The 25,611-nt window shown below is 41.1% G+C and overlaps 3 protein-coding genes across 10 annotated transcripts; 1 reads left to right on the top strand and 2 right to left on the bottom strand.

Moving 5' to 3' along the window:
- Positions 1-117: 117 nt before the first annotated feature.
- plaat1 (phospholipase A and acyltransferase 1) lies at positions 118-5,069 on the bottom strand. 4 transcript variants are annotated; one of them, XM_061296982.1, is made up of 6 exons: positions 4,987-5,036; positions 4,475-4,545; positions 1,737-1,786; positions 1,200-1,332; positions 763-1,031; positions 118-326 (listed from the first exon to the last, which is right to left on the bottom strand). In XM_061296982.1, exons 3-6 carry the CDS (start codon positions 1,761-1,763, stop codon positions 225-227), a joined length of 531 nt encoding a protein of 176 aa, XP_061152966.1. In that variant the 5' UTR covers positions 1,764-1,786; positions 4,475-4,545; positions 4,987-5,036; the 3' UTR covers positions 118-224. The 4 variants fall into 4 exon arrangements, with proteins under 4 accessions (XP_061152966.1, XP_061152967.1, XP_061152968.1 ...); XM_061296983.1 differs by lacking the exon at positions 4,475-4,545 and having other exon boundaries at positions 4,987-5,069; XM_061296984.1 differs by lacking the exon at positions 4,987-5,036 and having other exon boundaries at positions 4,458-4,548.
- On the top strand, positions 3,919-10,707 carry mfn1b (mitofusin 1b). 2 transcript variants are annotated; one of them, XM_061296924.1, is made up of 18 exons: positions 3,919-4,061; positions 4,507-4,659; positions 5,440-5,575; positions 5,782-5,944; positions 6,199-6,323; positions 6,431-6,539; positions 6,684-6,791; positions 6,880-7,033; positions 7,210-7,277; positions 8,047-8,168; positions 8,304-8,430; positions 8,507-8,611; positions 8,683-8,785; positions 8,890-9,116; positions 9,273-9,452; positions 9,543-9,739; positions 9,901-10,035; positions 10,272-10,707. In XM_061296924.1, exons 2-18 carry the CDS (start codon positions 4,512-4,514, stop codon positions 10,339-10,341), a joined length of 2,277 nt encoding a protein of 758 aa, XP_061152908.1. In that variant the 5' UTR covers positions 3,919-4,061; positions 4,507-4,511; the 3' UTR covers positions 10,342-10,707. The 2 variants fall into 2 exon arrangements, with proteins under 2 accessions (XP_061152908.1, XP_061152907.1); XM_061296923.1 differs by having other exon boundaries at positions 3,926-4,160.
- A 1,574-nt stretch (positions 10,708-12,281) lies between these two features.
- LOC133166745 (guanine nucleotide-binding protein subunit beta-4) lies at positions 12,282-24,413 on the bottom strand. 4 transcript variants are annotated; one of them, XR_009717845.1, is made up of 12 exons: positions 24,202-24,412; positions 22,440-22,508; positions 19,269-19,476; positions 19,029-19,067; positions 18,648-18,754; positions 17,442-17,505; positions 17,149-17,311; positions 16,806-16,872; positions 15,934-16,135; positions 15,527-15,743; positions 14,863-15,236; positions 12,282-14,729 (listed from the first exon to the last, which is right to left on the bottom strand). XR_009717845.1 is itself a non-coding variant. In XM_061296969.1 (12 exons), exons 4-12 carry the CDS (start codon positions 19,323-19,325, stop codon positions 15,130-15,132), a joined length of 1,023 nt encoding a protein of 340 aa, XP_061152953.1. In that variant the 5' UTR covers positions 19,326-19,365; positions 19,453-19,476; positions 22,440-22,508; positions 24,202-24,413; the 3' UTR covers positions 12,282-15,129. The 4 variants fall into 4 exon arrangements, 2 of the variants coding, with proteins under 2 accessions (XP_061152953.1, XP_061152954.1); XR_009717846.1 differs by having other exon boundaries at positions 12,282-14,690; XM_061296969.1 differs by having other exon boundaries at positions 12,282-15,236; positions 19,269-19,365; positions 19,453-19,476; positions 24,202-24,413.
- Between the last annotated feature and the right edge of the window lie 1,198 nt (positions 24,414-25,611).

Below are 25,611 nucleotides of genomic sequence, written 5' to 3'. Positions count from 1 at the left end.
AGTAGAAGTATATTTAACTTAAATAACTAAAAATGAATAAATATTAGTACTACAAGGTTGAAAAATAATTCATTTAAAATGCATTAAAGAGAAAAATTAAAAGAACTCACACGCAGCCCTGTAATATGTTTCTTTTTATTCATGATTCTTTTCACCAGCAACCTATAATGGCTGCTGACTTTCCGTAGGAAATGTCTTAAACCGCAGCAGCTGCACAGGAGCTGTCAGAAGGGCCTGTTTCTGGATCGAGTGTTAATCAGTCCCAGGACAGAGAAGGCACTTGCTGCTGCCGTGACCAAACTGATGGCCCCAATAGCTCTTGTAGCCTGCCAACACAAAAAAGAAGGCAGAGGGAGGCTAAGAGAAACCTGTTGCCACAAAAGCCAGCTTTTCTTTTTACAAACTGTCTGCATTAGAAACAGTGGTGTCAAGCAGCGGGTCACCTCTAGTGTGTTAAATGGTATTGCGCAACGTCTGCATCTTGGTGTGGAGATGACCTGACCCTCATTTCTCACGTGTCAACAGAGATGCTACCACTGGTGTCGACATACAGCATATCAAATGATCTGATTTTTTATATATAGTAGGAGATTTTTGCCTCATCTGCACGCTGGACAAAATTCTCAGGACATTCCTCATAATTACTTACATCCAAGATTAATAATATGACACCATTTTCAAGTGCAACGCCCACATCCTTATACGAAAAAATGCTGAGGACAAGCATGACAGGAGATGGGTGGCTTGAGTATAGTAAGTCACCTGTTCAGAGACTCCCTCTCCATAGCGCAGCAAGGTGACAAAGTGCTCGCAGTTGCTCCCCAATAGGTCGTAGGACACTTCCTGACCAATCAGGACTTGTGCTCGCTGGATGATCTCACAGACTGGTAGGGGCGTGTGGTTGTGGTCGTACTTATTGTTGACACGATACGAGTCACTTCCTACCACCTCCTTCAGCAGCTGCATGCGGACCACTGCCTTGCGGCTGAAGACGGACTTCACGCTGGACATGGCGGCCGCCTGGCTTTCATCTGGAGAGAAGCGCCAATGCAGTGATGATGAGAGAGACAAAATGATGGTTCAGATCATACTTTTGATATGAATTCCTCATGCAGTTCTTTTTCTCGATCTAATTAAACTGTGCCAGTGGTTCTAATTTTGTGTCTGCTTAGTGTGTGTGGTCACAGATTAGCACTGACCAACAGGAGTCAAGTTGATGATATAACCATCTCCCAGGTAGAGTGCCCAATGCTGATAGGCTGGTCTGAAGATCTCAATGAGGTCCCCTGGTTGGGGGTCGCCAGAGGGCTCAGCAGGGTCATTAGAGGCCATCTACACACAAAATGAAGACAGTTGTGTATTTGTACTTGGAACACAGGGCTTTAAAAACTCTTGATGCCATTGATAGGGCTGTTCAAATACAAATACATCTCAGTAAATATGAATATTGACGAAAATGTCATTTCTGTTTAAAAAATATATATATAATACAATGGAATCACTAAATATGGAGTAGTTTCCATGTTTTAATTTTGCGGACATAGCTATAAAGACAACACTAAGTTAGAAACAATAAAAAAGATTTGTACAAAATATAGAAATTAAATACGTTGTTATTGGCTTTCTGAAAAGTATTTTTCCATGGTGATGAATTCTAATTTATTACAATGCACCTGTAAATAGTTGCTGAAGATCTTTCAAATCACGTTCAAAGACGTGATTTCGCGTGAACTTACACTAGAGCTTTGTTGTTGTCTATCCATCCCACAACATGCTTCCACAAGTTCTGAAAAAAATTAACACAACGTGAGTCGACTGTCATCTGATGCTCTAAAAGTATATTCAAGTCCCGGTAAGAAAATATTATGTTGATAGTTGTTTCAGCAATTTCACAGTGAGTATTTCATGACATACAGTGAATATAAAAAGTCTACACACCCCTGTTGAAATGTACTATATGTATCGAATTCTTGTGGTCATGATTGGTAAAAACAAACACGTTTTCAAAGCATTATCAAGATCTTCACCGAAATGTAATTAAGGAACATATCTAGTGGTGGCCCAAGTATAATAGGCTTCTGAGAAATAGTGGGCAGAGAATGCTAGATGGGGTTGCACACCATGTAAAGGTCACTCGTACATAGCCTACACACCACACAATACCACTCAGCTCTCACACACACAAACAAACAGACACACAACTCGCTGCTCCTACAATAGCACTGACACAATGCGGAAGCTGACAGAAAAATACTTTGAGTCCATTTTATGTTTCAAGAAAAACACTTCCATATGCAAAAGAAGAAAAATTGTTAACTTCAGGGTGGATGATGGTGACACCTTTACAGGGGAGCAGTTTCATTGCTAATGAATATGTGATGATGAGACCTTGATGACGGGAGAAAGACACGTCATTTTGATGAATGGCATTCGTGGCATATCTCCCATCACAAATGACAATAAAAAGAAAATATTTAATGTAAATCTCAACAGTGGAGTTTCCCAAATATTGGCCCAAAATGAGCCTGTTCGGACTGAGATCTATTAGCCACAGAGTTTCTTGCCAATAAGTTTTGTGAATCGTGTTTGTTGTAAGAAACATTATTTGTAGTATTCCTTATTATTAATTCACGTGCAGAGGAACATTTTTCTGATTAGTCTTTTGAGCTAGAAAATTTGGGACACCCTGCTGTCACAGTGGCATACAGTCGAAGAACATAACAGGAGGAATACTTACTCAAACACAAGCAGTTTTTTCTTTCTCACCATTTTAATTCTCCATAATAAGTCCAAAAATGACCATAAAATAAAACCAAGCAGAAAGAGAAAACAAAAAGGGATTAATTCCAAGTTCTTGTGATAACAAGTTTGAAGTTAATTGAAGTCCCAAAGCCAAAACAGAAGCTGGACGCGTGTGTTCAGTGTCTCTGACAGATGACTGCACTATAGGACACGCACACTCACAAAGACATAGAAAACACAAACGCGAGTACAAAGAGGCGTTTCCTCTCCTAGTGCCCTCTCGAGCACCCAATAAAAGCAAAATGGATTTTGAATGACATGCAGGAGAAAAATGTTATTTATTGAAAACTTCGAGGGAGTTGAAAACATGCATAAAATATTTTCTTGCACTTAATGTGGGTTTTCTGTTCAGGAGTTTTGTGCCATCTTTGAACGGGAATTCTGCAAAAGCACATGGGAAACGTGTATTTTTTTTGCTTCAGCGCCTTTGTAGTATATATTTTACAGTATATATGTGCATTTGAGTATTACTATTGTGTGCATAAATAAACAAAATACATGCATCTTATTAATGCACAGCTTGTTAGAAAGGTGCGTGTATTTGTGGCGACCCAGTAACGCTAATGTATGGCATAGCAACCTACAAGTTTTGGAGACTGACTTTTGATCGTAGTTTTTAATATAGAAGCTTATTTATTTGTAACTACCCACTAATACAGTTAAGTGCAATTATTAAACTGAAAAAAAAATAGTAATGTGATGTGTATGATTCATGGTATCATTCAGGCGAGCCATTTCATTATTAAACTGTTGTCATAACTTCTGGCTCCTCCCCCTTAAAGGACATAGAGGGGGTCGGATGAAATTCTTTGCTGTGATTGGCTATTGCCACCGTGTCATTTTACTATGTGGCGCTGACTGTTGTGTCAAGTTGATTTAGCACGACTAAAATCGGAAAATCTTTGTTAGAAGTTTCACAATAAGTCTGTGTGTGACATAATCCAAAGTATAAAAATTTAGTGGCAGTAAGAACATATTTCATAAGGTACTGCGTAGTAAATTAATTTTACGTTTTGTAATATTTGTAAATAATTTTTTACTTTTTTTGTAGTGAAAGCAAGCGCCTCATGATCAACTACTTTTATTTTGAACTTTTCTTCTTCTATTTCCGGCAGAAATAAATTACTACGAGTGAAGAGAATTGAAGGTTAACGATTGGCACGAAGTGTGATCTAATGCACGCAGGGATTAACACTGTCATAGAGGAGCAATTTGTGTGTTTATTTTGAGAAGACGGCCGTGGCTGTTTTAGGACTGTGGTAATAAGATCATTAACGCAAAGTTCGCTACATTAATGTTTTGATGACTGCTCGTTGTTTGCAGCAGCGAGCTAACAACTAATTGGCTAGCTAGTCCAGGTACGAAGGTGTCCGATTATCTAAACCTTTTCAATCCGTTCATTCAATTAATTGATGCTTAAGACGCCAAAATATTGTGGTTTAATCATCCGATTTTAATTGATGAAGTTTGCATGAGCTGATCTTGTTTACATCTACTGGGTCTCCCCTTGGTAACCGATCTAAATAAAGTAACAAGTCGCTCGCATTCTCAACGTGGGTTAGCGTCATTCATGCTCGGAATACTGTATTCACCAAAATTTAAGAGTTTGATTACACACGTAACACAATAGGTCTCACGTTGCTATTCAGTCTTACTGTTATTGTGTACTCACGTTGACCTTTTGTGACCACTGTGATTTTCCAGTCACAATGGCCGTGGCCCCAACACTTCGACGCACCGATTCTGCCAGAGGAGAGTTTTCCCCACTGAAACACTTTGTGGTGGCCAAGAAAACCATAAGTGACCTTTTTGAACAGCTTCTCAATTACGTGACGGAGACCTGCGAGTTTGTGGAAGGTAGGATGGGTCATCTGCCAACTTAGATCCCTCCAAAAACTAACGGTCAATCAGTTCTGACATTAGAATGTAAGACAAAGTACCGAGTATATAGCCTTGTGGACCAGCACCAGTCAATTTAAATGGTGCCTCAATTTATGATGGGAGTTCCAGTCTTAAAATGCATGTTACAAATCTATACTAATGCAGCTGTAAAGTTATATTTACTATAATTCTGTGTATGAAAAACAGTTGTAGGTCACCAATCCAAAACAAGCAAATGAAAAGTAGTAAATATTGTTGTAAACAAGCAAGCCCCCGTGGGCCACATGACATTGTTATGCTTACCACCTTATCCTGAGGGCCAGTGGAGGGGTCTATTTGTGGTATGGTACTTATTTGTTGACCACACACTCAGCTATCAATTGCTGCTTGCGTCTGTTGGAATGAACGCCAGGGTTTGAGCATACAAAAAAGTTAATGTATATAAAAAAAAAAATACCAGTAATGAAATTTATCGATTAATTACGTCAGTGTTGTCTTTTCTAAGGTGATTGTATTCTCAACAGTGTTTATTTTCTTGTGCACTTTCCATTCCTGTGCACTTTGATTAAATCATTTTAAGAATGGCAGCGGTATTCATCCAAAGATTTTTTTTTTTTTGTATTAGATAACATTTTTACACGTTAAACCTGTTGATATGTTGTCATTGATCTTATCATATAGTGTAGGACATTGTTGCAACGTTCTTATTCTAGATAACCCTAGATTACTTTTGTGTCAATATTGCTTGTTGAACAGAAACATGCAGCGATAAAGCGATGGGGAAAATAGCAAGTCTGGATCAAAAGTTGGAGATCCAGGCTTATGCAGATAAACTTGCTGTCATCAAGGAGGTGCTGGCTCGCAGACACATGAAAGTGGCCTTTTTTGGAAGGTAAACACAAATGGGACCATAAATCTTGTTATTTTATGGATAAGATTTTTTTGTTTTGATGTTTATATTCAAGAGAAACTTTTAATCCTTAACTCCTTGGTGGGACTGTGTTGCATTTCCTTATTTTGGAGATTCACAGAAACATGCCTGAAGCATTGCTCACTAGCGTGAACAAGGTCCATTTGTTGTCAATCGTTTGCTTGTAGGACAAGTAACGGTAAAAGCACAGTGGTCAACGCTATGCTGAGGGACCGCGTGCTACCAAGTGGTATCGGTCACACCACTAACTGCTTCCTAAGTGTGGAGGGGACTGATGAGGATAAGGCCTACCTCAAAACTGAGGGCTCAGAAGAGGAGAAAAGTATCAAGGTCAGTAGTTATGGTATTTTATTCCCAAACATTTAAATGCACCTAATAAAAAAAAAAAAAATCGTCAAAACTATGTTTCTTCACAGAAATGGGACAAATGTTACAAAAGTCTACAGCTACCTTATTTTCCTTACACATTCCAAAATACGCACGTCAGAAATATGTTGAAAGTTTTCTTTTCAGCATTTAATTTTCGTCATACAAAGAAGATCCCAGTTCTAAATGTCCTGAATGTGTGTTTGCAAAATGTGCAGACAGTAAACCAGCTGGCTCACGCCCTGCACATGGATGAGAGTTTGGATGCCGGTTGTCTCGTTCGTGTATTTTGGCCAAAGACCAAGTGTGCCCTCCTTCGGGATGACCTGGTGCTAGTAGACAGGTATACAATAATACAGGATGCAAATTTTTCACCATTTAAAATGTATGCAAAATGAGTTCCCGTTTTATAAATTTGTTCTTTGCCCTAACTGCTGTGACATTCACCAGCCCGGGCACAGATGTCACATCAGAGTTGGACAGTTGGATCGACAAGTTTTGCTTGGATGCTGATGTCTTTGTGCTGGTTGCCAACTCTGAATCCACGCTCATGAACACGGTAATGACACCCTTGCTGCGATTTTGTTATGAATACTATATTTGCTGGAGAAAGAATGAGGGCAAATTCAGAATCAGCGCAAACAAAGTAGTTTAATTGCTTCTCAGAATAAAAATGTGTAATGTATTTGATCCAAACATCTAGGAGAAGCACTTTTTCCACAAAGTCAACGAACGATTGTCAAAGCCCAACATCTTCATTCTCAACAATCGCTGGGATGCTTCGGCAAATGAACCGGAATACATGGAAGATGTGAGTTGGGACACACAGATTGCTGCCTCACAGTACTGAGGTTGTGGGTTCCAATCCAGGCTCTTTTCTTCCCGCTCTCATGCTCCAGGTGAGAAAGCAGCACACCGATCGTTGCGTGAACTTCCTCGTGGAAGAGCTGAAGGTCGTGGACCACGAGCAGGCACCCAACCGCATTTTCTTCATCTCCGCCAAAGAGGTGCTCAACTCCCGTATGCAGCGGGCACAGGGCATGCCCGAGACAGGTAACCAGGAGAGAGTGATTGATGCCTCTCTATTTTTCTTCTTACCCATCCACCATTATTTTTTTCTGATTTGCTTTTCGGTTCAATTAACATCTTGACTGAGTGTGAAAGTCAGACTGGTCGCCACACAATCACTCAGTAATTTTGAATGTCGATCGCATCATTCCATTCCCCAGGTGCTGCCCTGGCTGAGGGCTTCCACGAGAGACTCAAAGAGTTCCAGAACTTTGAAAGGAGGTTTGAGGTGTGTATGCATGATTTTCAGTTTTACCTCAGCATCGTAGCAGAAGATAAAAATTGATATTCTGCTCAAAGTGGAAAGCTGCCGTTGTGAAAAGGTCCAACTGGTGTAGTGAAGTCGAAGGTGGTCGCTCTCAGGAATTAAGACCTCTGTCATTTCCCAGCATCTTAACACGAGTCCCTGTTAGCTTCTTCTATCAGGCACCTCTTCAAACAGGCTCCCACGACCTTCGAGAAACAGCCACTGTGCTTTTTCCATCAAAATGCGTCTTCATTGTTGAAGTCTAGATTCACTAAGGCGAGGGCATTTACTTTGCATTTGGATATGATTCTGTTTTTAATATTTCAAAATTGATTTTGTTTCCCCTTATTGAGTTGTTTTTACAGAACAAGGAGCTTATTTCATTTTGGATCATACAATGTGAAAGCTACATAGTCAAACACCTCAAAAGCATCACACACACACACACACACTGAAAATCCCACTGTATTATGTTGACCACAGTTTTTATGTCCCTTTTCATTTACTGTACGTTTGTTTGTATTCATTTATAATTTTGCTGACGCTTCACCGCCACCTTACTGTGACTTTTGACTAGTTGGGGGCCACGGGATGTGAGATGCACACTCTGCTGCTGTCGTTTACACGCTTTCATTTGCCTCTTTTCTTTTAAGTTAAAAAGCAGCAGACGTGCATCTCATCCTCTTTTCGCCCTCCATCATCAGCCCCGACAAATGTCACAGTAACGCACGCGTGTGTTATGGCCTCGCAGGAGTGTATCTCGCAGTCAGCAGTGAAAACAAAGTTTGAGCAGCACACTATCAGGGCCAAGCAGATCACAGAAAAAGTCCAGTGCATCATGGATGCCATCAACATCGAGGCCGCAGAGAAGAGGTGAGTCGCACGCGTCACGGGGATTTTGAAGCTGTGGCTTGCGAGAAATGTGAGGAGGAGGTAGGAGTTGTCCGATTTTACCCTCTGACTTCAAGACGAGTGTCTAAAATGGCTGCCTGTTGCACGGGGATTTAGAGTAGCAGCACTGGAGGAAAGGGAATATCTAAAAGACCGGCTGGACTTTGTGAAGAATCAGCTCAGACTGCTGATTGACGACATCAATAAGAAGATCAAGGCCATCAGTGAGGATGTGGAGTCAAAGGTAAAATGCTTTTAAAGACCTTTTTCAACACCTGGTTATGGGAAGATGTGCTGTGCTGACTTTGTCCTACTTTGAGGTGTCCAACGCCATGAGTGAAGAAATCTGCCGTCTTCACGTGATTGTGGAAGAGTTCCATGCGGACTTCCACCCATCGCCGCACGTCCTCAAGCTCTATAAGTCTGTAAGTAGAAGCGCTGTGTTTTCCTTCCTCTCAGTACTCTGGTTTTAAATGAATGACTTTTTTTTTTCCAGGATCTGCTGTCTCATGTGGAAGAGGGGATGGGCAAGAACCTGGCTTTCCGCTGCTCAGATGCCGTCAACGCCTCCGTCCAGTCGACTCAGAGGTTTATGACAGGTAGTTAAACCCCTGCATATTTGTGGCTCAGCATTTGCAAAATTTGCAAGTATGTAACAAACAGACGGTGCCCCCGCCCCATCTGTGTCCTCTCCCATCTCCAGAGAGTATGCTCCCTTTACTGCCCTCTGCCAACCAGAGCCAAATCCACATGCTGATGCCCAACAGGAAGCTGGACCTGAGTTACGACCTCAACTGTGCCTCGCTGTGTAGCGACTTCCAGGAGGACATTGAGTTTCGCTTTTCTTTTGGCTGGACGGCGCTAATGCACCGTTTCCTGGGATCAGTCAATGCCGAGAGAGCCCTCAAATTGGTGGACCAGAAATTGCAGGTACGGCCTAGATTCGGCGATGATTCAGTAGAATTATACATTGGTACCCAATTTTGTTTTAAAATCACTGCAGATATTTTCTCACACTGTAAAATAAATGAGGTAATCAGTGTATCTGACATTCATGCTCACGAATATCACTTCCATGGCCATCAGGCCTCTCTACCTGCACTGCCCTCGGCCACAACGCCCTCCTCGGGACCCCCGTCCACTGTCGCGCTACCCAACCACGGGACGGCCGTCATGAGCCAGGAAGACCTGATGGTCGCCATGGCGACCAACGCTGCATCCCTCACCTCCCGCACGTCTATGAGCGCGATTGTCGTTGGAGGAGTGGTATGTCCTTTCAAAAAAGGTTCTAAACTGTGAGCCCCCATTTTACCTCAAATTAGTTTCGTAATACTAACGTGTTGTCTGTGTGTTAAGGTGTGGAAGACAGTGGGGTGGAGGCTGATCGGCATGATGGCCTCCCTCTACGGTTTGCTGTACCTGTACGAGCGCCTGACGTGGACCACCAAGGCCAAGGAACGCACCCTGAAACGCCAGTTTGTGGATTACGCCACAGACAAGCTGCAGCTCATCGTCAGCTTCACCAGCACCAACTGTAGCCACCAAGTGCAGCAGTAAGTGACTGCACACAGTGGTTATCAAATGTCTACACACTCGTTTAAATGATAGCTTTTAGTGGCGTAAAAAAATGGAATGATGGAAAGTTGGAACAAAATTGAATACACTGTGTTTTAGGCTTCTGGTAGAACTAAACAAGCATTCTCTGTGTTACCAGGGAGATGGCGACCACCTTTGCTCGGCTGTGTCATCTGGTGGAGCAGACTCAGAAGGAACTCGAGGCAGAAATTCGCCAACTGAGCGCCAACATTAATCAGCTGGAAAGCGTCCAACTGCGCTCCAAGAGGTTGCGGTAAGTCTGTAACAATGTATCATTAGAAAATTAATCAAGTCATAAAGTTGATTATTTACAAGAGAAAAAAAAAAAACTTTCCACGCCAGAAAACATTTATTTCTTATTCCGCTAAAAAACATCTCCTTAATATGACCTTACTCTCCTAATGCAAACTATATTTTTGTAGCTATAACATTAACCCCCCCCCCCCCCCCCCCCTTGTTAATTCACTGTGTTGTGTGTGTGACCTTCAGGCACAAAGCTAGTGAGATGGAAAGACTGTTGGAGACATTTACAAAGCAGTACCTGCAGCCTCAACAATAAAGACAATCCTCCCAACTTTCTTCTTCCACTGAAAGGCACAAACAATCCAAGAGCAAAAGCATTTTTTTGAATCCTTACAGCCATATCTATGATTCTGTTGTCTATTTTTTTAGTTCCATTATGAATTGATTATTCTTGAGAATAAACTACTAATTTGTCATGAACTTGTCCACTCCATGTAATATTATGAAATACTAACCAACTAACTAATGGGGTGCTATATTTGTATACTAATGTACTTCACACTGTGAATACGACTTTTTTTTTTTCCGGGGGGGAGGGCAAACCTTTGTGAAACAAATTTGTTGTGTCTGTCAGACTGTACATGAATTTTAGCAAGAAAAATACATACATTTACTAATGAAAGGTATTTGTGGTCTTTTGTTTTTAGGACCCATGTCAATATATCTGCACAAAAATGAACACAAAACAACTTCCATCTCACCGCACATAACATATACTATTGTCTGCCGTCTCTTTTCACAGCATCAGTCAAAGTTTTTTGTCAAAAGCGTTTTTTGTTTTTTTTATTGATGACAATAACTCATGGCAACATATCACCAAGCCACTGTACAAATACAAATAACAAAAACAAAAAAGATCTGGTGTGAAAGACTATAAAAATTATTCTATTTGATTATTTCACACACTAGCACTGTAAAAGAATTATTATGGCACCGAGTTCCTGGTCATTACTGGCTGAGGAGAGGAAACAGGAAATAAAGCAACGTAGAGTCAAAAAGGCAGTGCATCATTTGTGACATGGTTGTGGTGGTTAAATGGCACTGTCTCCATGTGTTTGTCCTGTTGAATAACTCCAAAGTTACAATGTACTATGTTGGCACTGAGGTTGACACGTGTAGAAAACTACAGCATTGTTTAGGCCGTGGGTCCGATCAAACGAAATGTTGAGAACATACAAAACGTTCATACAAAAGTATGAAATTAAATCAAAGCAGCACCTTTTGTTGTTTTCATGCGTACAGTTGTGTGCTCTGATGGTTGTTGGCTTTCTTCATAATCACAGGCAAGGGAAGAAATGAGCCCATTTATCTAATTTAAAATAAAGTCCAGTAAAGCCAAAAACGAAATTGACTAGGGTCATTTTACTCTCTCGATATTTTCTTGGTGCTATCACCGTTGCTGTAAATGAGTTGGTTCATTTAGCTGTGCTAGTTAACGAGTTACATTACAACTAAATTGAATAATTGACCTCAAATGTCCAACACCCACAAAGTGCAAACAAAGCAAGTAACTTTGTTAACCATAGAGAAGATAATGGAACAAATTGCCCCATCCGAAAGCAGCTGTTTGTGTTCCATCATATTTAACAAAATTTGACTTTTAGTTTAAAAAAAAAAATGGAAACGACTTGAGCGACTGTGAAGGTTTCACCGTGAGACATTCATTTGTTTTAGAGGCGCTGGGGTGAAAGGCTGTTTTGTGCTAAACTAGGTTAATTGGCTACAAGTTAACGGCCATACCATGTCCTTCCAAAAAACCAATTCTTTCAAACCAGTGATTCCCACAATGTCTCGCAAGATATCAAAACATATTTAAATGTATCTTTTTTTTCAACTATTTGAGCCAGCAACATACTATATAGCAGAATAATTAAACTCCCACTAAATGGCAGAAGGTGAAATGAAGCTGCATGTCCACTTTTTATGACTGTTGTTTGGTAGAGTGTCAAAATATTTTTTTCAGATGTAAAATACGTACCTATGTTTAATAAAGGTAGGGAAACACTGCTTTAATCTGTTAGCTAGTTAGCATTCTGCACCAAATGTCAATTCAGGGTCCATGAAAATGAGTTAATCAAGTTTAGCACGCACACAAACACAAACATACTTACATAGATTTCCAAGGTTAATGTTCTGTTCAAATCAATGCAGCGATCCGCAAAGTGTGGCAGACAACAATCACTGCCTCAGTACAACTCAGTTGTATTTAACTTTTAATGATTCTTGTTAGGAACACAACCTCTGTTAATAATGGTGCTATTAGTAAAGTATTTTTTTTTTTTCATGTGGTAGTGTAAAAAAAAAAAACTTTTGAGAACCACTGCATTCATTTTAAGAAAAAGGTGGCTATAGAATCCTTATATGTCTATGGACTGAACCTTGGAGCAGAATATTGTACCAAAAAGTTGAAGAACTCGAATGATTCTGCACAGGCTCGTGTTTGTCGACATTAAGTGCGTCTTAGTGTTCACAAGTATAACCGTGCGCTCCAAGTGGAAAAGTACAAGTGTCTCTATTCAAGACTTTTGTTTTGTGGTGACGATGCAAGTTGATGTAAGGCAGAGTGTCTGTTTGGACACAGGCACCTGAGATGACACATGATAGGTCTAGCAACTCAACATCTGGTTTCTGTTTATTATTCCTCTTGTTTTCCCCCCCACAAGACAGAAGTGCTTCTCAACTAGTGGCTTAAAAATTAAAATAAAACATATTGATATTAAATTCAAATGTGCATTAGGTATGAAACATTTTAATTACAGGAAAGATAAATAACATGGGATTTTAACTATTTTTAAAACAGGGACACAAAGTCAAGAGTTCATTTAAAGTATGACATTTTGATGTTTTCTAAATGTAGCCTCATTTCACTTTAGTCTTTCCTTAGATATAAGACTTTGAAATGCATTTTCAAGTCGTGATTGACATGAAAGTGCCATCAGGTTGGTTGCAGGAAATTACTCAATTTCATTTAATTGGACAGAAAATCATTTACTTATTATAGTCTATTTTTTCCGATCTAATCTAAGCAGCAGCCTGTAGTGATAGGAACAACAGAATGCTCTTTCAGAAGATGGCTAACCTGACTAACATGTGACCTGTTGTCATTCAACTATGTTGTTTCACTAACCATGTAAAACCAGACAGAGACCAGTTGAGAAGCCCTGCTGTAGAGGAGCCACAAGGAAGCAAAAAAAAAAAAGGAGGAACATTTGTGTAAATCAGGGGTGGGGAACCTCTTTCCTATCATAATCCTCTGAGGGTCATAGCAAATTTGATAATGTTTATTATAAGCATTTGAGAGTTGTATTTTTTATTTATTTTTTGGTCCCTCTGAGGTTGTTGCCTTAGCCAGGTTGCCCAGCCCTGTTGGAAGTGGAGTCACATGTGCTCAGTTGTTGAATTGCAGTTTGAGTGCATTCCTCGGGTTTCTCTTCAACATGTTGTCCACTAGCAGTAGTAACAGTTCACAAAGTTGTTGTTTTTTTCTGGGTGAAAAAACTAAACAAAGCACAGAAAGTGTTATTTTTTTTTTCTTTTTTTTTTTTGAGTGGCCCGTGACTTCAGGTCCATGCAGTTCACACCAGGACAGTTCCTTCCTTTGCTTTCTTTGAAAAAGTCAAAAAGAGTCAGTGTAGTCCTTTGGTGGTGGTGGTGGTGGTCCACATCACTGTGTGTTACACAGGGAAAGCTTTCCCCGCACACACAATCTAACTAGGATTATTTTCCTCAACTGTGGATGTGTGTGGACTTGAGTGACAAAAGCACCATTTCCTGGAGCAGGCTTTCTCAAACTGAGCATTGAGTTGGAATTGTCAGGAAGAATGCTGAAAGCGGTGTTACTTTTTTTTTTTAATTCGGTTTCGATACAGTAAATTCTTTTACGTGTTTATTTTGTGCAGTACTTTTTAAGGGGGTGGGAGCAAAGCTGTCACATTTTACCTTGCTCTATAAAATTTATTTGAAACTATCGTTAATTGAGATTTTCATCCTATTGCAGCTCTGGTTCGTGTGTCAACTCTTATATACCCTATTTTCCGCACTATAAGGTGCACCTTCAATGAATGGCCCATTTTAAAACTTTGTCCACATATAAGATATATACATTTTTACCGCGGGCCGGACTGTGGACACGCCCGCTGTAGGGGCTCAATATTGGTCCATATATAAGGCGCACCTGATTATAAGGCGCACTGACGGCTTTTGAGAAAATTTGAGGTTTTTAGGTGCGCCTTATAGTGCGGAAAATACGGTAGCTTAACTTAAATGTGATTGCAGTACTTTTTACAATTATTCAAGTGCACCAAAAGATACTAAATCTGTTATGGCTGGTTTATTGGCAATTCCCACCCCAACTATACTGTGCCTTCATGTCATGGCAATAAATTATTTTAAATATTGACAATGTTTGGAAAAGCCTGTTCCTGAATCTGGACACCTAATTTCGGATCCACTTGAGCTCTCCATCGACAAAATTGCAAACTCCTTCTAAACATGCGTGACGAGCAGAGGTCCTCTTCCTCGATACATTTGCAGAGAGACACGTGTGATGCCCGCTGCAACTGATTATCGTGTTTTCTAGGGAGTGCGTCTTTCTGCCACACGGCTCTGTCGTAATGGGAATAAGTAGAAAGCAAACACGGAAGCCTAAAATGATTAAGGAAAAAAATTGGGAAATTAAAAGTAGAAAATATATATGCATATATGATGCATATATGTGCGCACACACACAATGCTATACATATATACTGTCTTTTTATATATAAATTTACACACATACTTATAGAATTAGATGTTTTAGTCATTCATCCCTTGACTATTTTTGATTGGACTGCTTGGAAATGTTCAGGTTGCTGTGTAGGGGGAACAAAAAGTATAAACAATTTAGAGGGCTGACACCATGTATACTCCCATCAGCTCCAGCCCTCCTGAATGAGTCATGTTACGTTGCGTGTGTGTGTGTGTGTGTGTGTGTGCGTGTGTGTGTGTGTGTGTGATGGGGTGGTCAGGCGCTGATGAAGAACAGCCCAGAGGAGGTTGGCTTCGTTTAGTTCCAGATCCGGAGGAAACTGTCCCAGGAGCCGGTGCCCACAGCCATGCCGTCCTCCGTCACGCCCAAGCAGCTCACCCTGTTGTCGTGGCCCGCGAGCACGCCTGCGTGACAGGAAGTAGGGAGTCGAACAAAAACAGGAAGCACCTCACTTGCAAGTTGCTTATTGTGAAGACACGCATCCATTTTCTGGTCGCTCGCTGCCATCTTGTGACACCATCGTGATATTACACAGAGCATTACACTCCTTTCGCCCATAATAATTAGGCAGCACATTTTATAGTATCTAAACTTGAAATGCTTAATATAAATATAAAGCATGATTAATTGTCCTTATTCTGTTTGTCAAATTTGTTCATTCTGGTGGTCCGACCAATGATAAGGCCTCACGTACCCGCCCGTTCGCCTTTCAGAGTGTCCCAGACGTTGCAGTTGAAGTCGTCGTAGCCGGCCAGCAGCAGGCGGCCGCTCTTGGAGAACGCCACGGATGTGATGCCGCAGATGATGTTGTCGTGGCTGTACATCATCAGCTCCTGGTCGGCACGCAGGTCAAACAACCTGCAGGTGGCGTCGTCCGAGCCTGTGCCAAAGGCATTGCCATTGGGGAAAAACTGCAGTGTTGGGGGGGGGGGGGGGGTGCGGAGGGGGTAATGGAAAAAGAATTGGTCATTTTGGTAAAGCAAGTATTGCAACTATAACACAGCCAGCTTCATAAATAATTCAGAAATCTTAAACCTAAATCAGAAGTAACTGAACCATTAAGTTGCGAATTTCCGACAATAACGCGTGTGCGTGACTCACAGTGACAGCGTTGATGTCAGACACATGGCCAGTGAAAGACTGCCTACACATGGCGTCACGAATGTCCCACAGCTTGGAGGTGGCGTCACAGGCTCCAGACACAAAGGTCTTGTAGTCCGGGCTGAGTGACAAGCTCATCACATCACCCGTGTGGCCGGTGAAGGTTGTGGCCTGCTGGCCTGTCTCTATGTCCCACAATGCGCTGGAAGGGAGAGGAGTGCTCATGATGACAATTGGGCACTGGGCAGTGACTAAAGCAATCTTCTCAAGAAGGTATAAAATGGGTGACTATTTATATTTATAAATTGAATTTCACATTTGGTGCCGCTCACAATTAATTTATGTGACAGCTCATCACACTGTATGGGCTGAACAATTGGTGAAATTAAACATACGGCATACAGATCGTACATAATACATAGAGTTTCTCCGTTTTGCTCGGAGCCTCATTCCTACATCGATGACCCACAACCAGAACACAAAGCGCCCGAGTCTATCATTAACCTAAATAACACAGTAGTGAAGTCATAGCCACACTACACATTTGCATTGAAACACTTTTTCACATTGTCTATTGGTATCATTAGTGTATAGGTAAAGTATGGATGTATATACATTTCGTATAAACAGTAAATGATGCACTATATTTAGAACAACTCTAATTCAATTCTCAATTGTGTGTTTTAACTTTTAACTAGTATATATATTTAGGTTAATCCCTTGATGCCTTAATTTCTCTCATGAAAATCTGTCTAGTAACATGCAATACAGAGCGGCAGTCGTTTACCGCATACCATATTTGGCTGTTTTGCGCGCCCTTCCATTAAAAGTAGATTTGCGAGTTGAACTTTAGAAAGAAGATGCACACTCACCAGGTGGTATCTCCAGAGCTGGTCAGTATCTGGTTGTCATCCAAGAAACGACAACAGGACAAATACCCTGAAAGAAGGCAGATTCACGAATCACTTACAGAAACTATTTTACCTAACCCATGATTACATTGCTATTACTCCACTGTGTGTGTATAATTATGTGCAAAATAAATCCAAAGACCCAGTGTTAACATTTCTGTGGACTGACTTGCTCATCAGACAACATATCAGTAATTCAGGAAATGTTTCTAACTGACCTCAAATCAGGATACTGTAATTTCTTTTGACCCTAGGTCAGATCAGATTGACTGATTTCTAACACAAGGCAATTTTTATACCCCACCTGTATGACCCGGTAGCTCCCGAGTGACACGCACACTGCCCTCGCGGGTCTTCAGGCTGTATATGGAGCAGATGTTGTCCAGGCCACCACAGGCCACATAGTTCCCAGAGGGAGCATAGGCGCACGTCATCACCCAGGAAGAGCGCAGTGGGATGGCATGCATCTGCGGATACCAATCGCAATTTTAATATCAACACCCGCCGGGAAGTTATTGAAAGCGCAAACTATTCGAGGTAGTTTAAGGGTGCTCCAGATTCAAACAACGGTTTACTGCCACGGGAGAGTTTTCTGACCTTATTTGTGGTGTAACTGTCCCAGATGATTAGCTTTCCATCTTGCGAGGCACTGACGAGAAGCCTGGAAAAGAATCGAGAAAAAAAGATGAGGCAAGGCGTGGATGCATCGTAGGAACATTGTACTACGGTGCATGCTTGTGGTGCTTTCAAAGCGATGACAGGCAGCCATCGTGCGTGCTCTGTGTAGATAAAACTGAAGATCTACTAATAGAAGGCATGAAATCTCCCTTCTTGCTCAGTCTTGTATTGCTCTGCTTCATGTACGGTAATATTCGGAAGCATGTATTGTCAAGTGAGAGGTGGGGGAAACCTTGACGTGTGAGGGGAAAAACAAAGAAACTGCAAAGATGAGAAATCTCAAGGAGAAAGAAAACGAGTATGGCCAGGAGAGAACGAGAGGAGACAGAGCGATGCCTAAGTAGTGCAAATGCGCAAACACCCTCCGACCGCATGTTTCCTGCTCTCTAGGGACAGGAAGCAGGGAGGCACCAAGCACAAATGTCAGTAGCTGTGTACAAAATAAACTCCCTGCTGTATCACACAGAGGGTGTGCACATGCTGGTTAAATTGTCATCGCACCCATTCAAGTGATGTTAAAAATAGTTAGTACATTTTCTTTCATAAAAAGGTTGTGGAATTCCCCCAGAATGCACATCACATAAATAGAAAGCCACTGGAGGGACTGCATGCATATGTAAAAAAAATAACCATCCTTGTGCAACTGTTAAAAACGCAGTTTGGACCTTTATTTCTAGCTAATGCCAGAGCGACCAGCCATCTGAATCATCCAAGTATTCCAATACTACCCAAACTGCATCTTTAAGGTGATATTAAACAAGCAGTATTTGATGCCGCTGTGTGTGCACTGCAAATATCATCCATATCATCGTAATGGGAGGGTAAGTTCGTGCCAATACACAATAAGTAGAAGTGCAGGTGCCAGTGTCATTCAGTCCTAATGGTATTAGTCATATTAGTAGAAGTAGGGGTGGTAGCAGCTGTATCGAGCCCCACACCTGGGACTGCCGTCACTGGCCCCGGTGCATTGCATTAGGAGACAGACGGACAGAGAGAAAGATTTAAAACACAGAAAATACTGATACACATCAAAACTTGATTACACACCCAATATACTAAAGTTCAAATGGACTGTGTATACACACAAAGCTAATATTTGCTCAGACTGAGGAAGAACTACATTACCTGGAGTCACTCCCCCAGTGCATTGCATAGATCTTGGCCAGGTGCCCCCTGAGAGTGCGCCGCGTCCGCATCTGTATCCGGCCCACTGAGTCCAGACCAGCTGTGATCTGCCAAAACACAGGAAAGAGTGTCAGTGGTTACATGCACATATCACAACACACACCACTGGATAGTAGAAGTAGCGCGTGTTTCTGTTCACTAAAAGAAGAAAACATTTTTCTCCCGAGAGTCATATTGTCAAACACACAGCAGAAGTGCCCAAGTCATTTTTCAATATTTTTTCTAACATTTAAGGTACCAAAATGATTACTGATATTAATATGTTGGCTAAACATACAGCATGAGTGTTTTTTTTTTTTTTTTTCCTAGACTGCCCCTTACCTGTGACAAAGTAGAGTCACTGCACGCTTTTCTGGCATCCTGCAGTGAACAAACAAAAACTACATTTTAAACAGCAACACGTGCACGGCACATTACAAAAAGGGGGTGGGGGGGACAAACATGTGGCATGCGTCACTGTCTCACCCAAAAGTGTTTTTGCGTCACAGCTTACAGTGAGCGGACAGCCGCTCACGTGTGATGATCGCGCACGCGCGTCAACTTGACACAATGTTGTCTTACCCGGATCTGATTGCGTAGCTGATCTGCCTCCTGCCGCAACTGTTCCAGCTCACTCATCGTGCCTCAGATGTGTTCAGGTCACAGCCCACGCCAAATGCTGACCGAGCAAGGAATATGCACGTGACTGAATGCACGCACTCTGGCGTACACACTCGCACACACACACGCACGCGCGCACACACACCCTCACACTCTCGCTTGTTGACACCTGCAAGAAAAAGAAGAGTGAAACGTAATCAAATTCAGCACGCAGATGGGAAGTTACAAATACTTCCATCAAACAAATGCACTGTATCCTGTTTTGGGAGCAGCAAAGGGTGGAGCTCGGCTGAGGGCAAGAGGAGGTCTGGCTCTTCAAACACCCCCAGCGTGGTTCAAAAAGGCCATCTGTGCCACACTGACCTTTAACACACACTGAGCGTTTTTGTTGTCGCATTGTATTGGCATATCCAAAATTGCCGGCAACATAGTAAGCCCTTTGACACAATTTGTAAAAGTAGGCATTTTTCAGCCCATTTTCATCAAACTGAACATCGCAAATCTGGCAAAATGTCTCTGTCTCACAGTTGTAGCAGAGGTGGTGCGACGCCTGTGAGGAAGGATGGAAAAATGAATTGGTTGTCTCCATTTATGAGGCCTTATACTGTTTGTGCCGTGGCTAATTACATCATGAAGCAGAACTTTGCAAAGACTATCTAAATGATTTCCAGGAAACTTGATGGATGAAGACGAGCCATTAAATTAGGAGTGTACAACTGGATTTGGTCCAAATACAGATAGTTGTGATTAGGACAGGATGGACCTCTGTCTTCTTTTAGTTTCACTATTTCTAGTGTCAGACTACTCATCTTTATGGTTTTACCTTGGGGAGCCCGAAAATGGGTCACGCAGCACTTAGTGCCCCACCCGCTACAAGACAACTCTGATTAAATTTTCAGTTCCTCTTTCTATAATTTAATAATTACAGTCTTTCCCTTCTTTGCAGAAAAATCAAGCAAATGTCAAGAGAGGTTGGAGTTTGTTGCTTTGGATTAAAAATGTTAGTTTTGAGAGGAGCCAAGTTTTTGTCACACAAGATGCATTTGAAGATCCATAACTTGCTCTTTTGAGACTATGAGCGGCTTTTCTCAGCTCAAGAGGTATCAGGCTGTAATGACGCATCAGTGTGGCCAAGCAATGAAATGGTTTCGGCTGTCCAGGAAAGACGTCACGCGGTACACTGGCTGACGCAACTCCCCTGAAGAGAGGCTCTTAGCGCTAACCTGTGACGCGCAATCCCTCAATGAATGTACCGAGATGTCATACAAAATAACATTTTAGGCATAATTTTGACCAGCATAGTACAAGTCCACAGAGGTGTGGCGATGGATGGAACAGTTCTTGCTGCTTGACAGAACGAAAAGGCCTTCTCTGCCCCATGATGGTGTGGCCACTGGCGAGCGTCAGTCCACCCAGCCAAGCACTCACTAAGACTAATATTTAAATAAACACAATGGCTGTAATGTGCACACAGTTCTTTGGAAGCTTCGTTGAAATGCACTTGTACAAATAAGATAATTCATTCGTGACTCACAAGAAACAGACCTATAATATGGATACTACGGTAAGAAATAATGTAAATAAAGACTATAATGGTCTTAAGTGGTAGGGGGAGTGGTGTAGGCCTACCTGAAAGAGTTCAGAGAACCAAAGTTCATGAACCCGTTTCGATTTTGAGCCAACGGTGTATTTCTTCCTGATAAACGTTTTTTGTGCTCATTCCGGCGCCTGCAAAAGGCTTTTGGATGACCGTTCATTCTTCTTCTTGGAGAAAACCCGGCTCATCGCACTTTAAACCAGCTATCACTTTAAACACTTTTCTTGGAATCTCATGACATGAATGTCTCAGTGGTTTGTTCGGGAACAAAAGTGAACCACAGAATCATGAAAAACCTGAAGACTCGCCAGGCAGGTCATGGGATAAGGTTCGGCCAAAATTTGAAGCGGGGATAGGTCATAACCTCCCTAGCTTTGAACAATAAGGAGCGCAATTTAAGCCATCATCTAAAAATGCCGAAAGTAGTGCACAGATGTGATCCTACCAAGACACGTCGCATCTACCTCAACTGACAGCAAGGGAGAAGAGGGAAGCAGCCGAAAGTTACACTGGTTGAAACCTACCGCATACCCAGAGTATTTATGCAGAGCAGAAACACGGCAAAGAGGCAGTTGAACTCAGGGTTTCAAAGGCACTGTGGAAGAGGTAATTACGTAAAAGGTAATTACGGCCACCTAGTGGCACCACCTGTTATTTGCTTTCCCGAAAATAGTAGGTGCGGTAGACGACAATTGTTGCACGCCGACTGCTAGAGCAGAAGCGCTTACTGTTTTAAACAGGTAGTCAAGTTCAAATAAACTCTTTACAATAGTTCCCCAAAGAAGTCTAACATAACTGCTTTACAGCGTTTGTTATATTATTCATATCAAGATTGGATTTCGGGAGCGATTCTTTTCCTCAGCACCAACATCAGGGTCTTTGTGTCTGGCCCAACTCCTTAGTAGCAAAGGATGAGTCAGGAAAAACTGGTGACACGAGTTCAAATAAATCAGATGTATACAGATATGTTCAAATAACTTATTTGTGACTAGTCCAGACAGCCAGAGAATGAAAGAAATGCTTGGTGTGCTACCAGACAGTAAATATTCCGGTAAGGCGGGTTCCCAGTTCTCATATGCTTGTATACTTTTTGGCACGTAAAGTCAACACACCTTCTATATTGCTTAAATCCACTGTATATTTAATTGAAATAGAAAGTGTATCTATTTAGCCATTTGTTTTAATTTCATTTCATGTTCTTTATTTAATTTGAGGTACTACAAGACCATGCATGCTGATGAATCGTCTTAAAAACAAATGGAATATGATAGTGTCACATGAAGTAAAGATTAACAGTGACTTGATTTATTACTTTTGTAAAATATTTGATCATGAAGAGGAAGTTTGTTTGCAGTAATTATTTCCCCCCCCCCACCAATAGCAGCATAAATGTCTTAAATGAAGCAGGTTGATCAATTTATGCTGTCATTATTGTCATCCAACAACATGATTGCCATTTGGATTATCAATGCACATGCAGGCAGAGCATTGATTGGCAGGGATGCAAAGACAAAGGACATGCGTGGGACACATACCTATTTTATGATTGGAACAGCGTGCAAATCCACAGCAGCCGGCATACGCACAATGTGGAAATTCTGGATCTGAAATGTGATGGGAAAAAAAACTGAAGATTGTAGCTAGTTACCTGGCTGCGGCATTTCAGGGAGAGAACTTTAATGAACTGCGAGTTCTGCTGTTGATACCCAGGACAAACAGGTAACGATGAAATTTGTTGATGCTGGCACGAGTTCACAATACGCACAGTGTCTACATTTACTGCAGAAGTATTTAGCACAAATATAGTGAAAATGTGAATATTTACTTCTAAAGACTATTTAAAAGTTGTGCGCCTAAAAGCTCTTCTGGTGATGAAAATTGTCATCTGTGTCAGGGTTGGAAAAGGGCGGAGAAGACTTCACCAGGTCTTATTTCATCATTAAGCAGGGAAAGTGACAAAAAACAAATAACAATCAGCAGACGGCAACTAAGTATAATGGCGTGCGGAAGCTTATGAACTGGTTAAACCCTTGGGAATTTGATCGATGCAAGCAGCTAGTAATTGATCAAAGCATTTGACATGTTTAATCTACTACAAGGTGTGTCACAAAAGAGATAAAAGATGAGAGATAATTTAATTTTCTAAGTAGAAGTGATGTAATGTGTGTATATGTGCTGGAAGGCAAACACACTATTTACCACTACAACAAAATAGCCTGCAGATAGTCTGTAAAGTTTGTTAAATGCATAAATATGACACGACAAATAGATTTTTGTGCTAAAAATAAATTAATGATGTATAAACATTTGATGATGGAAAACAGAGTCTAATCTTTCATTTAGTAGTTTGTGTTTAGATTTAGTTATAAGACTATTTTCTGAGAGTCTTGAAAAGTGTTTACATATTGTTATAAAACTATTTTCTCTGGAAAATTTATCAGGAAAGGTCAATCAGAAAGCTCTAAAATGACTGGCACTCAGTAGGGTCTCTTTTTTTTTTTTAATGGCAGGCACTGAAAGAGTTCATGTGTGGCTAGAACGAATTAATGGCGTTTCTATTCATTTCAATGGGGAACAATGATTTGAACAGTGTTTTGCACCTGAGCGAGGTCACGGAACAAATTCAACTTGTAACTCAAGCACCCCTACACATGCTTTTTTTTTTTTTTTTTTGCCGGTTGTCCACAACCCACTTGTTCAGAATAGCAAAACATTTCAAAACGATAAACTGCGCCCTCGGAGCAGTTATTTAATTTCTCCATTGAGCAACTAGTCAAACATTTGAAAACTGCTGATCAAGGGAACCATGAACAGCATTCGATTAAAGGATCTTTCTGTACTAATGCATCTATCACAATTGGTCATTAGAAGTTAATAATGCGTGCAATACATTTTTTTTTTTTTTTTGCAATGACAGAAAAGGAAAAATCTCAGCCACGCTAGCAGTGGCCGTTTTTACGGATGAAGGCGGCCTCGGCGGTATATTGAACAGATATGGATAAGAAAAGAGACGCGAGGTGTTAAGGTAGTAGAAAAGAAAATCTGGTATGTGTCAGTAGCACAAAATGATCGGTATGTGTCTACTGTTGAGTTTTAGTTCCACAAGAGTGTCATTTGACAGGCAAGAATCGGGCCGCCTAGAAGGTAATAGACGATCGTCAATTCGCCAAGAAACATACGTACACACGAGTAGTTAAAACCCGCTTTGTTTTGCTTTATGACAAAATGAAAGTATCGCGTCCAAAAAGCAGGCATCAAGCACGGCGTTCCAAGACAATCGAGACATCACGTCCTTACCTGAAAAACGCCTTTTTCTTCCCTCCTATCGTCTTGGCCGTTCTTTAATGTCCGCGTCACGCGATGATCATTGTCCCAGCTGTGAGGGGGGAAAAACGCAAAGAATGTCGTTTTGAACAAATTTCAGAGGTTTTCCGACTCCTGTGCTTGTGTTGCTGTGGCCAGATTTGTCAAATTTTTCTCCAAGCAAGCTAATCACCACACCCATGAAAGTGGGAACATGGCAACAGTCGATGCCGAAGGGGTACCTTTGGGTTGAAATGTATGTCGGGATATTCCTGAATAGAAATTACAGATAATTAATCGAAATTACACCCAATTATTCGAGTAATTACTCCTTCAACGTGGTGTGATATCTTCCAAATTAATTCTTATAGCGCAGGAAAATAGCTTGAAAAATACAAGCATACCCTGTCCGCAAATGGTACAGTCTGTCAGTTCCACTAGTGAAAAGGGAAGCGGCCAGGATACGGGAAACAAATATTAAATCTACTAAACTGGATTTAACACTTGAGTCACGTTTAAGCACGGATTTATTTAAATACCGAGCGTTTCCTCAAATCATTGAATCAATCAGAGCTGAAAAAAGTGCCATATCTTTTCTTTTAATGATCTAAATGGTCCCAAAAGACTCCAAATATAAGCAACAAACAGGCCTAGTGCACAACAGTGATAAGCAATAACTGTGATTTTTAGACCTGGAATGACTAAAACAAGCTATTAGCCATAATACATCTGTCACCCCAAACAAATTCAGGTTCAGAAGATATAGGGTCAAATACTTGGATTGGCCTATGCTCGCAGACAGCTGTGCCAAGTTTCACAATGGCACATCACGGCTGGACTGTATCTGGTTCATTGAAAAGGATCCCTTTCCATTAGGATGAATTTTTTTTTAATGGAGCCAATGATAGGGAGCAGTGCAGTAGGCTTTTCCATATCTCTGCGCGAGCTATAATCAATCGGAGGAAGATGAAAGTTGCCCAGCGTTTGGTTTCCTTTCGAAGTGGCATGAGGTCAGATTAAGTCTAATTAAATTCACACCCAGCAGTAGTTTAGGTGTGTCAAACTGATTTGTCTCCAAACACATAATGATTCAAAATAAAGATTAGTGAGATACTGTGTTGTCTGTTCGCTGTTATACGAGTTTTTTTTTTTTAAATTCTACAGACATTCTTAATGATTAATTATGATTACATAATAAAATGCAATAAAAATGTGTTATCCCCAAATATTGATCATCACTAATTCTGAGCCTGTGGGCATGCACAATGATGAAACCAAGCAAAGCAGAATCCTTTTAAGAATATTGTCCCATCATTTCTTTCCAATCAGACCTGAAGTTGCACAACATAAGAATGATGTATATGATGCAATCACAGTTTGCCAGTAATACAATTATTGTGGTGC

Source organism: Syngnathus typhle, linkage group LG14 (genome assembly GCF_033458585.1).
Source record: "Syngnathus typhle isolate RoL2023-S1 ecotype Sweden linkage group LG14, RoL_Styp_1.0, whole genome shotgun sequence".
Taxonomy (NCBI): domain Eukaryota; kingdom Metazoa; phylum Chordata; class Actinopteri; order Syngnathiformes; family Syngnathidae; genus Syngnathus; species Syngnathus typhle.
This window is presented reverse-complemented; position numbering and strand designations above follow the sequence as displayed.